Source organism: Stegodyphus dumicola, chromosome 5 (assembly GCF_044657685.1).
Source record: "Stegodyphus dumicola isolate Sdum_Otavi_A_Nest chromosome 5, ASM4465768v1".
NCBI lineage: Eukaryota > Metazoa > Arthropoda > Arachnida > Araneae > Eresidae > Stegodyphus > Stegodyphus dumicola.
In genome coordinates this window covers 56,146,300-56,164,688 of record NC_140772.1, presented here as the reverse complement: position 1 = coordinate 56,164,688, position 18,389 = coordinate 56,146,300, and the positions used below count along the sequence as shown (strand labels likewise).

General features: G+C 32.6%; 1 protein-coding gene across 1 annotated transcript in view; it reads left to right on the top strand.

Annotated features, from left to right (window-relative positions):
* LOC118199842 (tRNA N(3)-cytidine methyltransferase METTL6) overlaps positions 1–18,389 on the top strand; it is a 35,286-nt gene that overhangs the window by 4,792 nt on the left and 12,105 nt on the right. Inside the window, exons 2-3 of the mRNA XM_035371700.2 lie at positions 2,692–2,826; positions 13,428–13,598. Coding sequence (XP_035227591.1) covers positions 2,692–2,826; positions 13,428–13,598 — 306 coding nt within the window. The remainder of the gene's footprint in view (positions 1–2,691; positions 2,827–13,427; positions 13,599–18,389) is intronic.

The window sequence follows — 18,389 nt, the reverse complement described above, 5'->3', positions numbered from 1 at the left end:
GTTACCATATTGTAAAGATCAAACTTTTTTTTTTGTAAATTTTGATACTTTTTAGATCATAATTGCTCTTTATTTCATAAATTATGGTTTCATATTTTAATTTTATAATTTCTGCATGCCATCTTACCAGATTTAAACCGATGATCTATAATCCGGAATCGCCCAGAAGCACATTAATCTTGCCTTTGTAGATTAGTCAGCTGAACAAAAGCACTTGATACTTGGACATACAGTCACTTCACAATATTGGCAGATACTGCCTTAGTAATGTGATGCTGCAAACATAGATATAACAGTTGTGGCGGTTGCTCATCATTTCCGCTTGGCTACTATAGCAATATACAATACATACCGATCATCAAAGGAGTGGTAACCCTTGGTCAGTTAAGTACAGTCAAAAGTCGTTAATTTGGACACCCATAATCTGGACCTCAAAGCTAAAATCTTTCTGCGCATGCGCCGCGTTGACGCATGCACATAGGCATTTACACGTGCGCGCAAGACCTTTACGACTGCGCATATGCGTCTGCGCAAGCGCAGAATACGTTTTCGCATGCGCGTTTAATGTATAACGGACGGTATAAGCTAAAATTATCTAATTATCTATTTCAGTTAATGTTGATGATTGCGTTGTTCCTTAATCTTCGAATTGGATCCGGCTTATTATTTTTTGCAGATTGCAAGAGCAATTTTATAAAAGTAAGCTTGAACTTTCGATTATGTCAAATAGAATTGAATTTCCGATGCTGGAGCTCCCAAAGGATCTACAAAATGAAAGTATGTTTCGGTGTCCATCAAACAAAATGTGGAATTGCTACAAAAAATGGATAAAGACATATCCTTTGTTTATCTAACCCTTCCGAAATCTGTTTATCAATTTCACGCTGCTCTGCGCGGGGAGGGGGGGGGAACGCCGCGGCGTGCAATGAACTAGAAGTTGATATATCAGCACTATCCTTATCTTCAGGGCAGATGTTTTTATTTTATTCAGCTTATAATTCCTTACTAAATGTAGTATTTTATTTTGATGTACTCCGTCTTTGATGTGATTTAAATCAAATTCCTCGTCATTATAAATATCACGAATACAAATCAAATAGTTTTCTGGTTGCAATTATCTAATTTCGGCTATGCGTAATGTATGCTTTACGCATGCGTGCGTTGAAAGAAATGTTTAATAAAGTAAACAAATAAATATTAAGCTTCTTTTTTTGTAAATTCTGATACCCTTTAGATCATAATTGCTCATTATTTTATAAATTACGGTTTCATATTTTTAATTTTATAATTTCTGCATGCCATCTTACCAGATTTAAACTGATGATCTATAATCCGGAAAAACGATAATCCGGAATCGCCGAAGTCCCTACGAGTCCGGATTAAAGACTTTTGACTGTATAGGTTTTCAGGCAAATATTTGACTTGTTAATTCAAGAAGTTAACAAATGACCAATGCCAAAGAAAAATGTGTCATCTTGGATGGTCCTTACATGGCCATGTAACATGACAGTGTCATCTTTGATGGTCCTTACATGCTTTAATGTGTCCGACAGCACATCAACACTTACTATCTGCCATTCATCTACTTTCAGCCGTATGAAAAGAATATCATAAAATATTATCCTACATAAGTATAAACATTTTATTAGCATTTAGATGAATTTCTTCAGACGCTTCAGAGTGCATAATTAGCATATGTGTGAGCAGTCAATCAGGATTGGCTGTGACAATATTTGCACACTGCATCTGCAGCAGTTTTTAACCAGTCAAATTCAACTAAACTTTCAAAAACTGCTGATTTGCATTGTATGTATAAATTTTGGAAGTCACCATACAGTATTTTATTGTTCTTGCAATGCACACACTTGTTAAAATGAAACAGGAACAACTTTCTATATTGGGAAAGCTATAGAGTACTACACTAATCACAAGAGCACCAATCTTATTCTTGGTACGTTTGTGTGGTGCAGGACTTTGCATACTGTGCGTATTCAGTATGTTTGGATTTTGGAATAACTTATATGCAAATGCAATGCAACACTGCTATTTATATTTGCACTGTACAGGAAATGTTGAATGAAAGATAATGAAGGAATTGCATCTAATGTTTAATTAAATTCATACATCTGAGCTAAATTTTCATGACCCCAAAATTTCATTTTGCAGCCCATTTGGGATCGTGACCAAAGTTTAAGAAATGTTGATTTATATGATTATTCAAGGTAATTTAAGAATTCAAAACATAATATGAGAAAAAATAGAAAATGGCCAACATTCATGTCAGTCTAATTCAGTTTTCAAATGACAGATTTCTTTCAAAAACATATTGAAGGAAAAAAGTAAGGAGATACAATTTGAATTCCTGGACTAAATTTTTTAAAATCTTTTTTGATATTTACAAACTATATGTAACATTTTCCAAAGAGAAATATTTCAAACTATGCATATACCCATAAATGAGACTGGGATGCAAAATATATTAGAAAACTGTTTTGTTTTTAGGCCAACTAAATGTTGCCTTAAATATGAATCAAAGTTATTCGATGGTATGGCATTTCTAGTGTTAAAGAAGTGAATAAACTATCAAACTTCTTTAAAAAAATTTTTTTTAAAGCTAAGAGTGTTTATTTACTTATTTGATCTTTATATTGTTTTTCTCCACTTTTTTTTAATATATATTTCTTTTCTTAGGAAGGTGAAACAAAACCTGTGCTATTAGAAGTTGGATGTGGTGTTGGAAATTTCATTTTTCCTCTGATTGCAGACAAAACAAAGTTTTTTATTCATGCTTGTGATTTTTCTCCCCGAGCAATTGAATTGTTAAAGGTAAAAAATATTTCTTTTAGTATCTTTCCTACATAATTTAAAGGAAACAACAAATTTCATGTCAATATAAATCTGTACCACTGGAAACATTGTGTACAGTTCTTTACCTGATCATGATCAGCTCACTGAAACATGAGCATAAATATAAGCTTAGACATGTTCCTTTGGCTAATTTGCTGAGATCAATACAAAATTTTAGTTGCAAGTGCAACCTTGTGTTGCCAATTGTTGGTGCATTACTGAACTAATCCAAGAATTTTTTAACCAGCTGTATACCTATTGTTAAAATTAAAAAATAATCCAATGAAGTATTAGTTGGCTCTACATTAAATAATTCTTTTAAAGAATAATATTAAATTCAAGCATCGTGGAGGTAAAATGAGTATTATATTACACTAAGCACAATGGCACATTTATGATTTTGCCATCCCTAGGCTAAAATTGTTCTTCCATCCTTAAACTATATTAATTTTTTTACTTTATTTGCATTGTATCATTTAGAATATTGTATTATATTTATTACATTGTATTATTGAATAAATAAGTATTATTTAGAGCAATAATAAATCTTAATATAATTTCACATATCATCATTTTCATAGAAATTTTAGCAAAATATGTATGAATTTTTTATTTTTAACGTGATTTCGCCCCCTCCCAAACTGATGGATACTTGCTTCTTAGCATTTGTTAGGAATGGCCAAATTCATTGCTCAATTTGTTATTTTAACAGCATGAACTACTGTATATGGTGCATTACAAGAGGTAGTTGATGTTACAACTGATGTTACTGAAGAAGATGGAAAAATAACTTAGCCTTACATCAATATCAAAATCATAAACTTGGTTTCAGGCTAACAATCAACCTTCATTAACCACAATAGCATTCAGAATAGCCTAAATTGAAATTATAAAAGTGCAGAAAGTTAAAAAAAAATATCAGAAGTTATATTAAAGTACAAGAAAATTATAATTCATTTGCTGGATTTTTTTTTTTTAAAGCTAACCTTTTCCTCATCCGTAACGTGTCTAGCGCGTTCAAGTGAAACTTCTGCAGGGCGACCGTAACGTGCTACAAGCGTTCTTCTACATTTTAAAACGCTTTCTTAATGATTACTTGTTTGAGTTTTTGTTTGTTCTAATACCTCCTAGAGGGCAGCAGTAATCAAGCATTCTGTTTCTAATTGAATTTTCCCTGGGTTTTATGAATATTCACGCCATTTTACATAAAATACAAGACAGTGAGAGATGGCTTACTCAGCAGAAGAAAAGAAAAAATGAGGTTGTGAATTTGGAAGACAAGAGGATATACATTTGATGAGTACAGTCCATAGTAACTCGATGATTGATGTTGGAACATGGAAAAGAACTTTAAGAAAACAATAATTGTAAAAGATTACAACAACAAAATGGGAGGAGTGGACCGCCTGGAACAGATGTTATCAAATTAGCCTGCTGTTAGAAATAAGCAGAGATATTAATTTCCATTATTCTTTATTTCCTTATAATTTTACTTAATAGTCATTGACATTCATCCACTACGAAAGTTATGATGTACAGAGAAAACAACATTACACGCTACGAAAAACAGATGGCCGCTGGGGAGAAATTTTCACAGACAGGAGAGGACGGCAAGAGGGTTAAGTGCATTAAGTGCATATCATTAATAAGTAAAAACAATAAATAATAAACTAGGATATAATTATAATTTTGTGTCTCACTTTGATAATTTTTTTAATTATGTCATTAGAAAAAATATTATTGAGTACATCATCTTAATTACTAAATCATTGGATATTATTGCTCTTTAATCATTTTTTATTCATTAAAGACAAGAAAACAATAATTAGGTTGTATATAGTTTATTGACAGTTTATAATGGCAGTACTTTTGAAACTTCATTATGGAGTATTTATGTCAGAATTACATAAATTTGTGTCATATATTATTTGTGTTTACATCTTCATTTAAATGCTTTTGTAACGAATTTGTTTTTCAACAGAAATTTTGTTAATATTTTTCATGAAATTTTTACAAAAGCATATATCAGAAGTTTTTAACTTTAGAGGATAATTTTTTAAAATTTTATAAAATTTCAAATTTACAATATGCCAATATGTATGACAGTCATTTTCTTATTGATTCAACGAGCAATGGGTCAGCATCTATTGCAATAGAACCTCAATCTGATATGTATCTTTATTATACAAACCATGTTTTCTTGATTTATACTGAAGGGAAATTTTTATGCTTGTAATGCTAATTTACTTCAGGTACTATTCCGTTAGAGCAACGTCAGTTAAAAAAATGTACCACTTTTTTTTTTGCCACCAATTGTCATCAAGTATAAAATTATGAAATAATAAAAGAGCCCAAAAGACTAAAAAAAATTAGTTCTGTAAAAAGTAATTTTTTTTTTTTACTTTCATAATTCTTAAAGAAAGTAAATTAAATTTTTTTTAATCTGGAATATTCTACACTGAAATAAAAAAATAACAAAACAAAATGAAATTCAATCTAAAGCAGGTGGCATAAAGAATATTGTGGGTACTTACGTATTATCGCAACCAGGTTGGCGCGATTTGTAAGTTTGAGTAAAAAAGTATGAATAGAAAGAAAATGTACATTTATTAATTACAGATAATTTTTAATACAGTTTTTTATATTATTTTGTTTTAAAATACAAAATAGCAATTAAACCCTTCCGATTTCGAATTTGAATAAGTTGCAGAATTATATTTTCGGCAGAAATCTTTTGGCTATTAGTTTTAGCACTGATTGAAAACCGTCTTCGCCATTAACAGCTTGAGCTTGGCACCATATAAATTGGATAAGGCATGAATCAAGATGATGACGGGCTGTTCCTCTCTGTTTTTTGTTGCGCCATTTGGCTGAGCCTCACATGCACTCTACATATTGTGTGTGAACGCCCGTGTTGGGATCCACAAAGTTATATTTGTGATTAACAGTTCCATGCAGAAATCCAGCATTTTCGAACTCATTGTATTTACGAAAAACTACGTATAACACGTAGGGTTGTCGTAAGTAGGGTCGCCAAATTTGGCGATTTATGCGAATTTTGGCCTGGTTGCATTAATACGTAAGTACCATATTCTGTACCTAAATGAAAGTTAACAAAACAAGCAATATGCAACCTAAACTGGTGGCATAAAATCACAACTATCATTCAATAGTGAAGAAAAAATTTCAGTTTTTGAATATAACCAACACCAAATAAATTCTATGAAATACAACTCTGGTGGTGATTACTGCGATTGTAACTGTGATTACATGTAATCACAGTTACAGTTTTGTAGACCTTGAAACTGGTTACCATACCTAAACTCTGAAGTGATTGTGGGGCAGTGCTAACTGGAGAAATAAACATCAGCGGAGCCTTGCTCACCACCAGAGTTGTATTTCATAGAATTTATGTGGTGTTGGTTATATTCAAAAACTGAAATTTTTTCTGCACTATTGAATGATAGTTGTGATTTGAGTATTGAAAACCGTAATTTATGAAATAAAGTGCAATTATGATCTAAAGAGTATCAAAATTTACAAAAAAAAAAAAAAAAAAAAAAAAAAAGCTTAATATTTATTTGTTTACTTTATTAAATATTTCTTTCAATGTAATTTGTTTTAAGTTGCTTCGTTTTTTGTGCTAATACTTTCTCTTTAATTCTGTAGACAGACATATTCTCTTGTTTAGTTACATTAACTGCTGTTTCGAATTCCAACTAACTTGTCAATCGATATTTTCTCGTTTTCAGTAACTTCTCTGTCACATTCTTCACTATCCGTAGTGGTATTTTCTGGATCTAGAACCATACTATGGATTTCGCCATTTGTGATATTAAAAACTTCTTTTATATCATCTTCATATATCACCGCTTGTCCAAATTTCTTTACAAAATCCGTTAACTGGAAAATTTCACCTTTGTTTTGCGATATCCAAAAACCTTTAAAATTAGCGGCTATCATCATGAAATTTAGCTATCCTTCATTATACATATTTGGCTATGCATCATGAGCTTGGCGACTAACGACAAGTTGTTCCGTTAAATTTTATCTCGCTTCTATCTCGCACTGAGACAATTGAGCCTGAATTATATTCATTTAGTTATTTATTATATTTATGTCTATTTCTTGCACATGCTTAAGGGTTATCAGAGTTCTGAATAAATAAATTCCCACATATACTTAAGCCTTATTGAGGCACGGTGCTAGATATCTCACTGCCTGATGCGGTCTCTGTGAGTCATAAATTCTACGACTCGGCGCGGCTATACAAGCCCTGTTGCTGGTTGTGGGTTTATGTGAATAAAAAAATCAGTTATTCTTAATTCAAATAGCCTTAAATGTAATCTTTGGGTTTATGAGTATCATCAACAAAATCTATTTTTAGCATATATAAAGAAATGTTTGGTAAATTTTCCCTCGTCAACATTTTTAGTGCATTTAACTTGAATCTGTAATCATCGCCAAACATAATGTTAACATAAAAGGTTACCATACACCTTTATTATTCAATTACTAACATAAAAATTTTTTTTAGGCATCGCTACATGAGTCATTACTCAAGTTGTCATGTTTTGATAATGCGGTGATGAAAGGAAAGTATAAGAATAATGATTCGCCAGGTTGGCATCAGATCAACAATGTATCTATGTGGAATGTTTCGGTTTGAGATGTGGTGAAGCAGACACACAGCAACAGAGCCAAATTACTGATCATACAAATTTATGCTAAAATGATTTGTTTCTTCAATAACAAGGTATTTTATTTAATGTCTTATTTAGTTTCGAAGTGAAATTAAGAATCAGGACTCTCCAGATGTTTTATTATGCACGGAGGGGGTAATCAAATGCACATGCGTAAAGCTTACGAGAAAAACTTTCTTGGTGGTTTTCAGGTCCGGATTTTAGATCATTCCGGATATTGGATGTCCGTATTTCGGACGTTGTACTGTATTGTTTACCAAACTTAATACAAATATCAATAGTTTGGGGATCTTTCTAAAAAAGAAGGCAAGGCGTGAAAATCGCCAACTTACATATACTAAGTAACTTTTATATTTTCATCCAAAAATCGTCAAGTTGCGCCAAGTTGGTTTGCTATAGTACGTAAGTACCCTTAGATTTTTGCGTATTTTTTCTGATCTAAAAAACTTACATTTTACTCCAAAAACTTCAGAATTTTGTATATTTTTTCATATCTAAAAAACATATATATTTATGTCATTTTATTCCAAAAACTTAAGATTTTTGTGCATATTTTCATATCTGAAATACATACATTTTTATTCCAAAAGATTTTTTCGTTTTTCCTGTAGTCTGTCATATCTTAAAAATATATAAAAAAACATGCATATTTTGTTAAAAAATCTTCGCATGTGAGAGAGTCATTCAGGTTTCAAGAAATGTGGCCCAGAAAGGTCATTTTGACTCTATATTATGCAAAACTCTCACTCTTTTGAAAAAAAAATCGAAGCATTATAAGCACTATGAAGGAAGTGGTTCTTTTTGATGAAATTGAATATGTGTATAACTCATAAAGAGATAATAAAATGATTAAAAAATCAAGGTCATAGTACCTGTTCACGGCTCACAGTCACCCACTGAGTGTTCAAATTAGTAGTTGGTCGAACCGCCCCTGGCGGCAATGCATGCTTGAATTCGTCGAGGCAAGGAGTGGTAGAGGTTCCTAATGTCATCTTTCGACACATTCTGCCAGGCATTTATCAGTTGTCGCTCCAGATCTGCGATATTTTGTGGTGCCCGAATCTGGCGGCCTACCATGTTTCAGACATGCTCGATTGGTCAAAGGTCTGGTGAACTTGCTGGCCAATGAAGAGTAGCAACCGCACGGAGACAGTCCAGAGATATGCGAGCGGTATGTGGCCTGGCATTATCTTGTTGGAAAATGGCCCCAGGATGACGTGCCATGAAAGGTAACGCAACCGGCCGCAGGATGTTATCAGCATATCGTTGAGCTGTTCAAGATGTGCGAAGGATGACTGCTGTCATAAGAATAGCGCCCCAATCACCCCAGGAGTTATGGCTATATGTCTTTGTAAAACAAAGGCTGATTGGGACCGCTGACCCCGTCCTCTCTAGACACAAACATGGTGGTCATCTGCTTTAAGAGAGAAGCAGGATTCGTCGCTAAACACTGTACGATGCCAATCTAATGGCATCCATGATAATCGGCCGCAACACCACTCCAGACGACTCCGCCGATGTTGTGGGGTCAAAGGCAAATGTCTTAAAGGCCTGTGTGAGTGTAAACCCGCCTCAGACAACCGCCGTGAGATGGTGAACTGTACCACGGGAGGTATAGACGTGGCTGTAGTGCGTTGAATAGTCGACAATGATACCGTAGGGCGGTTCGGGCCTGGCGAACAATTATCCTATCTTGCCTCGCATTTGTGATCCTTGGCCTTCCAGAACCTTAATTGAATAATTTAATTTCCAAAAGATACGATTACAGCAAGACCATAACAAACGGAAAGTAATGTGGCGGCCTATTGCTCGGTGTGCCCACCCATCTTCACGCAACCCTACAATGTAACCACCTTCGAAGTCATTTAGTTGTCTGTAAGGTCTTCGATATCAGCGATATGGCATCTTTAGTTGCTTCTTTACGAAGTTACAATGGCAGCAACAAAAAAAAAGATAAATTTTCCGCCTCTGTTACTGGTTTTATACTTTACGAATTGAGCACTAGAAATGTGCGCTATGATCGCAATTCCTGTTCATTTGCCTTGAAACTTTCACCATTTGCATGTTCGATCAAGATGTTTTTGCATACCAATTTCATCACGATTCCAAAAGTCTTTCTTGGTGCTTCGATTTTTTTGCAAAAGAGTGTATATGCCGTATTTTGTGTCTTTTTTTCCTTTTATGATCAATTTTATCGTCTAAAAACCGAGAGGGGGAAATTCTGTGAATAATTTAATTTCCAAAAGATACGATTACAACAAGACCATAACAAACGGAAAGTAATGAGGGATATACAGGGTGTCCGTAAAAGGATGTCTGAGTTTCAAATTGTAATAGTATCAGCTGTAATCGTTCGGCAGTTGTGGTTGAAGGTGACGAATAAAGAATAACTCCAACAGTTTCAGATAAGCGCATGCGCTTGTACCGCTACATCATTTTCACAGTTGCAGCATCATCTATTCAAAATGACGACTTCTGAGCGTAAAGCGTTTTGTGTTCTGCAATTTGTTAAGAGTGATTTCGGTAATTGCCGTTCAACGTGCGTTCCGATTAAAGTTTAAATGTGATCCCCCATGTGACAGAAATATCCGCCGATGGTATCGACAATTCAAAATGACCGAATGTCCTTATAAAGGTAAAAGCCCGGAAAGACCCAAAGTTTCTGTAGAGAATGTGGAACGTGTCGAAGAATCTTTCCGTCGTAGTCCGCAGAAATCTGTTCGGAAAGCAAGTCATGAACTACAGTTGCCAAAAACGACAGTCTGGATGATTTTAAAAAAAATTACACTTGCATCCATACCGATTACAGTTGGTACAGCAATTAAAGCCAAATGATTGTGCTGTACGATTTCGTTTTGCATGTGAAGTTCTTCAACGGCACAATGACTTTCTGCATCATGTGGTGTTCAGTGATGAGTCGATGTTTCATACAAGTGGGAAGGTAAATACCCATAATGTTTGTATATGGGGTTCAGAAAATTCTCATCAACTTGTAGAACACGAAAGAGATTCTTCAAAAATAAACGTTTTCTGTGCTGTTTTCACGACGACAAATGTACGGACCATTTTTTTTCGCTAAAGCTACAGTAACAGCGGTTTCTTATCTGGATATGCTACAACAATGGCTCTTTCCCCAATTAGTAGAAAGTGAACCTGCAAACTTTATTTGGCAACAAGATGGAGCCCCTTCTCATTGGAGTCTTTGTGCGAGATTGGTTAAATGTCGAAGTCCCTGACCGTTGGATGGGCGTCACGGTCCAGACGACAGATTTCTGTTACCCTGGCCGCCTCGTTCACCCAACATCACGCCTTGGGATTTCTTCCTTTGGGGCTTCGTAAAAGATCGGTTCTACGTTCCACCCCTACCCCACGATTTACCAACCTTGAAAGGTAGAATTGCACAGGCTGTTGCTTCCATTACTCCGGACTTGCTGCAGACAGTATGGGAAGAATTGCATTTTCATTTGGATGTGTGCTGTATGATTAAAGGTGCACACATTGAGCACTTATAGGAAAAACTAGGTTAGTTTTCCTTCAATTTCATGTATGATTTGTTATATTTAGTATAAAATAAACTCCTGTAATATACCATTAAAACTCAGACATTCTTTTACGGACACCCAGTATTATAGGTAACTACCATAATATTATTTCATTAAAAGAAATGTACATTCCATTAAGAATATGTAGTTATTAAAATTACAGTACCTAATAAGAACCCTTCATTTCTACTTCCCTGTAACTTGAATCTTTTCCTTTCTTATGGTTGTGTCTGCTTCACCTTAGGCCTCAAAACATGTATAAATAATCAGAGAGCTGACTGCGTAAAATGGTAGACTGACTGTCAGTTCGTGTTTGCTTCACGATGATTGGTTAGTTCTTATATTAGGCTGATACAAAGTTCAAAATTTTGAAGGGAAAATTTTGATAGAGATATTTGTACTGAAATAGATGCAACTGTAGAGACAAGCTATGATTTGTTAATTTTAGTTTTATTTACCTTTTTCAAACAATGTTATATAATATGGAAAGATCTCGAATTTGGGAGAACAGATGAATTTAGGATAAGGTGATAAAATTTAGAATAGTTAATTTTGAGGTCGCCAATTATTCTTAAAGCAGTTATCGTATTTTGCTATATTTTACATATCCTCCCTTCAAAAGAAAGGTTGGGAGAGCAGGGGGCAGAAAAAGTATTAATATTAAAGGGAAGCAAGAGAAAATTTGTCCTATGAGAAAAGACATGAGGAAGCATCAAGGACATAGCCTGCGGGTTTTCCTATGCCCTGTCATGAATCATGACCTTTCTTGTATACAGATTATGTAATATTTAAGCAACTAATTTACAATTATTACAATAACCATATAATTTCCTAATAAACTAAATAATAAATTAAGACAATTATAATTTTTAAAGTCCTCAAGTTGTTAAAATGTCTAATGTCTTTTGAATGTCCAATGAAAAATTTTCTGTAGTGTCTTGACGAAAATAATTCACAAAGTAAATGTTCAAATGTTTTCAAAAAGTAAATGTTCATTAAAAAGTCTTTCAAAATTTTGTTGATGAAAGTACTTGTCGATGTCATTGAATTTAGAGTAAATGCAATTAACAAAGTCTTAAATGACGGTTTCTGCACTGGAGTAATATGTGAGAAATTTACCTTTTAAGGCTTTCCAATCTAATTCGACACACTGTCTTAGATAAAATGACAATGCTTCTCTCAAACATTCAGAAAACACCAATGACTTTTGCGCAATTTCACTTTTTTCTGTAGACATTTTTGGTTTAGATTGGAAGGTTTGTTTGTAAGGTTTGCATATTTAATACAACACACCATTGAGAATTTACAATAATTAAATCTAAATCATGATACACTTTTTCTGAAATATTTTCACCAAAACACGAACCTAAACCACACTAATCACTTTGCACTGAAATTTCTGGAGAATTAACACTAACTACTGCTTTTTTTGGAAGCACCGATCACGATATTGGATCACTTTGTACATATCGTAACATTGAAAAATTTACATTAAAACACACTTTTCCCTATGAATTTGCACCAAATACACTGTTTTTTGGAAGCACCAATACTTGAACACTCTCTGACACTTTTTTCACTATAAACACCGTTAGAATCTTTCAGAAGACATTTTTCACTATGCGCAAACACACAAAATCGCTGAGACGCGTAACACATCACTCACTCGTTTGATCGATAATCTTGACCTACTTTGACGACGTAGAAGACAACATTTCATTCAGTAGATGAGCACTTTCTTGCTTTTGCAGTCACTGGAAATTGAGGCAACAGGTACATATCCTGGGCAACTTTTTATTTAGCTATGATATTTTAATGCATTTGTCGTGATGGCAGAGTGGCGAAACGGGAAGAAGATGATACCAAACTAAGTTCAACTAATTACCATCTTTATTTCTAGGCACATTAGAATAATTCTTCGTAGACAATATACTTTTTATCATAACCAATTACAATAATTTCTTATATACACAGGTTAACAGGGGCGACATCATTTTAGACGAACAAGCAGAGCAGCGGGGATATTTTAGCAGTGACAAAAGCTAGGAAAGGAATGATGTAGTTTCTTGCTAGAGGTATTTATACCGAAGTAGATGCAATTGTAGAGACAAGCTATAATTAGTTAATTTTAGTTTTAGTTACATTTTTCAAACAGTGTTATATAACATGGAAAGATTTCGAATTTGGAAGAACAGATAAATTTAGAGGGAAAGCATAAAATCTAGAATAGTTCATTTTGAGGTCGACAATTATTCTGAAAGTAGCTATCGTATTTTGTTATATCTTACATATATGTATACATATTATTTTATCTTATATATGAATTTGTTTTCAGGAAAATGCTCTTTATAACTCAGATATATGCCATGCATTTGTCATTGATGTAACAAAAGAAGAGTTAAACAATGTCATTTCACCTGATTCAGTGAACATAGCTACCATGATATTTGTACTGTCAGCTATACATCCTAGTAAAATGTCTTTCACACTGAAAAATATATTCAAGGTAATAAATTACTGTTTCTTAATATTTTGTTTTATATGATAAGCAAAATTTTAAATGGCCAATAAAGTTTGCTATTGTAGATGCAAAATTTTGCTAATTAATATTAAGCATTGCCAAAATTGTACTAACAGTAATCTTTTCTTAAGGTGAAAAGAATGTTCAGTGATTTTTCTCATGCATTTTAAAAACATTTACTATTTGGGGAAAAATAATAATAATAATAATAAAAGTCAAGAAAATATATCTCTTTGAAATGGACAAATTTTAAACATTGTCAATAAACATGTGTAAAGCAGTTTAACTGTGCATTTTTTTCTATCATATTTGTAGACTACGTGATCTCAGTGTATATCATAAAAAAGCAGTAATTAAAAGTAAAGGAGCCATTTTGATTAAGTTCTGCAGGAACAATTACACTGTATATGTGCAGCTTATGTATCAAAGTGTGAGTCTTTCACTGAGTATTCTTATATAGCCAAGATGTATTAAACCATACAAGACAAAACAGTACCAAATTATAATCTTAATTATTTTTATAATCTTAGGCATCTGGAAAAAGCATGCACTTTATTATACGCTCCTGCTAAAAAAATTAGTAACAAACGCAAAACACAGAATAAAACAAAAACTCATTAATAGATATGTGTGAAATTGATCCAAGAGTTTGGTGTAATTTCTCATTGTATTTAATTAGGATGATATTTAAACCTAAAGTGGGAGTGTAAAAAAGGTTAGCTTTAAATATGTTCTTGGCCCATAGATGGCGCCACTGTTTTTTATATTCTATAACTGTGCACTCCAATAAAACTTCACTTGTGTTCCAAACTCCCAACAGGTATGCTGTGTATTATTTATTCTCATGCATGCAAGTAACCACTCTCTGCTATATTGAGTTTCTAATAGTAAGCTGGTATAAGTCTTTTTGTAAAAGTAGTTTTCATTAGCCGGATCAGTTATTGATAATACAGCTCTATATTAGCATTTCCCCCCCCCCAAAAAAAAAAGGGCTTATTATAGATAATTTCATCTGTATCCACCCAAGTGCGAAGCGGTCATTATTCTTTCTGGTTAAAAATCTTAGTTAATTATATAATATGCAACCTACCACTTTTAAAGCTCTATTTTTAAATTAGAATTAACAATGAAAGAACGAGGGAAAAAATTATTAAAACAACAAACCATTTTCTGTGCCACCATCTAAAAAATAACAAAGTGGTTGATTGCATGCTACATGATTACTTACATACTACATTTAATGTTTCAGCAGTTGTTTTGTCTATTAACCTACTGCATTTTGTAAAGGATTAATTTTTCCTCATCAGTGGCTGACTGACTGAGAATGATAGCCCTTCAATTTATGTTCATTATTCTAAATTCTTATTCAACATGAATGTATTCAGGCAAAATGAGCGTTAGTTTCTAATTGCTAATAGATCACTGAATGGATTGGAGTTTGCCAGGATCTTTTATCCTTAACTAAGAGGATTTTATGTGAGGGTCACAGCCGAAACCTTCGCAGTGAAAACAACGCATGGCCAAAACATCGTGGGAGAAAATGAAGCAAAGAAAAAACATAGCAGTTCAAAAACATCGTGGTACAAAATATCATCGTCGAAAATATCAAATCAAATCAATGTTCAAAAACTTCGCAGTTTAAAAACATCGTCGTCGAAAATATCGTGGTAAAAAATAAAGTACCTACAAATCATCATGTGACGATAACATCGCAGACATGCGTTTTTCAGGCTTTAATAATTGTAAATGGATATTCGCATAATGATTTGTGAGCGCAAGATGGAAAAAAGGATAATTTTTACTTTCAGATTTTTTATTTACAAATAAATTTTTAAAAAACAGAACAAGAAATTTAAACAAAACAAGAAATAATTTTCACTATAAGAGTATCAGATTAACAAAAGTGAAGAAAGTAATCTCATAATTAACTTAGCAATTTTTTTATAGATAAGGTCATGCAGTTACCTTTTTCTATTCTTGTTTATATTATACTTTTCATGAAAAATTAACAGTTAAACTTTATAAAAATAATTTATTAATTACCTTTGTTAGTTAACTATGTCAGTTTAAAATTCTATTTAGTGCTATAAACTGCATTAATTTTACTTTTCAGCAAATATTTATTAGTTAATAAAAATATGACAGTAAAAATTGTACTTCTTTTCATCTCATTATGTGAGTATTCTTTTACAATTATTAAAGCCTGAAAAACGCATGTCTGCTTTGTTATCCTCATGAAATGATTCGTAGGTTCTTTATTTTTTACCACATTTAAAATGACAATTTTTTTTTAAACTTAAAAGTTTTTTAACTGCTTTATTTTCGATTGTGATATTTTTTACCACGATGTTTTGGCTTTGCTTTATTTTCTTCCGCAATGTTTTCTACCACGACGTTTTCGCTTTGCTTTGTTTTCTCCGCGACGTTTTCGGCGGATACCTTCTGTGAGTATATGTATGTCATTATATCCTACTTTCTATCATATGTAGCTCATGACTGTTATTATTATAGCACTGGATTTCTTAATTCTTTTTTAGCTTATATGTGTGCACCAAAAATTACTGAATTTGCTCAATAAGGTAATAAATATATCGATAATTAAAGTAGTATGTTAATAAGGGCCGGCGTCAGAGTACGTTCGGCCGCATCGAGTTTCAGAACTTAGAGTCGGCAAAAATTTTATAATTTACAGGAGCGCCAAGCAGCAAAAATTAAGTATAACAGAATTTTTAGAACTTAGGACAGGCACCGGATAGTTGAATTTCGGGACGGCAAATTTTTAAGAATTTAGGGACTTTTCAGATATCAAAATTTAGATGACTGCCAGAAATTGCACCGAGCGGCAAAATACATAGGCGTTGCCCCCCAAACCCTCTTTCCACACACATAATCACTGACTGTCGTATAAATACGATAATGATAATGTGGCGGTATGAAATTGATATTTCGGCTGTTCGAAAAAGCATTAATTCATGGTAAGTGCATTTTATTTTATTCTTGTTCTTATTTTGTAGAATGTTATGTTCATTGTTTTTTTAGTATGAATTTCTGTCGTCATTGTTTTTTTTGAATTGTTTGAAATTTATTTTAGTTATTTTAGTTTATTTTGTTGATTGGTGCGTAGTGTCTAGATTGTGCAATTCGTAGATGTTTTTTAAAGTTGAAACAGAACTCTGTGTACATGGCATTCTTTGAAATTTATTGTTGTTACGTTAATTTATTAAAGCAAGGTGTGTAGTTCGTAGATTCGTTCGTTGCCTAAATTGTGCAATTCGTAGATGTTTTTTTAAGTTGAAACAGGATGCTGTGTACATGGTGTTCTTTGAAATTTATTGTTGTTATGTTAATTTATTAAAGCGAGGTGTGCGTTGTTCGTAGATTCGTTCGTTGCCTAGTTTGTGCCATTTGTAGATGATTTTGAAGTTAAAACATATCTATGTATACATGGATTCTTGAAAAATATTTTTTTTTAGAAACTTTACATTTTTGCTATCTAAATGTTTTGTTTCGGATTTTTAGCTTAAATTGTGTGTTCAAAACATAGTTTCTGCATGTGCGAAAACCGTGTTTTTGGAGACATTTTAGGCTTAATGTTCGAAATGTAGATGAAAAATTTAGATAGTAATATGGCAGCATAGAGTTTTTCGCCAAAAATGTTTGGCGAGAAATTTGGCGACTTGAGAGAGCATATCAAAGTAGTTCCAATTTTTAAAATGTAATCTAAGGAAAAAAAATTGAAAAATGTAATCTAAGGAATTCGAAGAGATGAATAATAAAATTTTAAAATGTGGTTATGCACAAATATTCAGTAACCAATCATGGAGTTGATTACAGCTCGTTAATTCCAAATATTCTGTGACCAATCAGGGAGCTGATTACATCACGAATAGAATTAAAATTATTTAAATAATCATACATAATAAAATTATTTTAAAAAAGAAATGCAAAATTAAATTGTATTTTAATATTTAAGAGCCATAAATAATGTTTAAAACATTAGATTAAATTTAAAGATATTAAAACTAATTACTTTTAAAGTAATGTGACGTCATTCATTACATCATCCACAACATAAAATTAAATAAAATATCATAAAAAGTGAAATTTTTATTTCAAATAAAAATGCAAAATTAAATTTATTTTTAATAGAAGCCATAAATAATATTTAAAAACGGAATTTATTCATAACAAAACACATTATTTTTTCAATAAAATGACAACAAAATATCGATTATCATAAATAACTTGTCTAGCAATGAGTTTACCATAAGTCGTATAGCTCGCCAAAAAAAAAAAAAAAAAAAAAAAAAAAAAAAAAAAAAAAAAAAACGCCAAAATCCGTGCAACCGTCTACCAAAGTAGCACCCAAGTCCGATAAATGGTTAATAAAATTTATTCTTATAACAAGAAATATAACAAAACGCTGGATTTTCCTTCAAAGGTATTCGTATAATATCACGCAATATAATTAGTAGCTATATTGGCTAAAGTGCAGAATCGCCCACTTATTTGATTGACGTTTGTTTGGCGCTTTTTACAAGAGTAAGAAAAATTGGATTTTTGTCAAGTTCCTTTGACTTTTTAAGTGAAAATAGGTCAATGTGTACATGGGTGAAGTCAAGGCAGTGCGCAATGCCATTTTTGTGCAATTCTGGGATGTTAAGTGAAAGTAGCTCGGTGTGTACATAGATACCAAGTATGTGCAATTCTTAAAAATGCGCCAAGCAGTGGGCGATTCTGCACTTTCCCCGCTATGTTTTAAGCTACTAAAGCGTT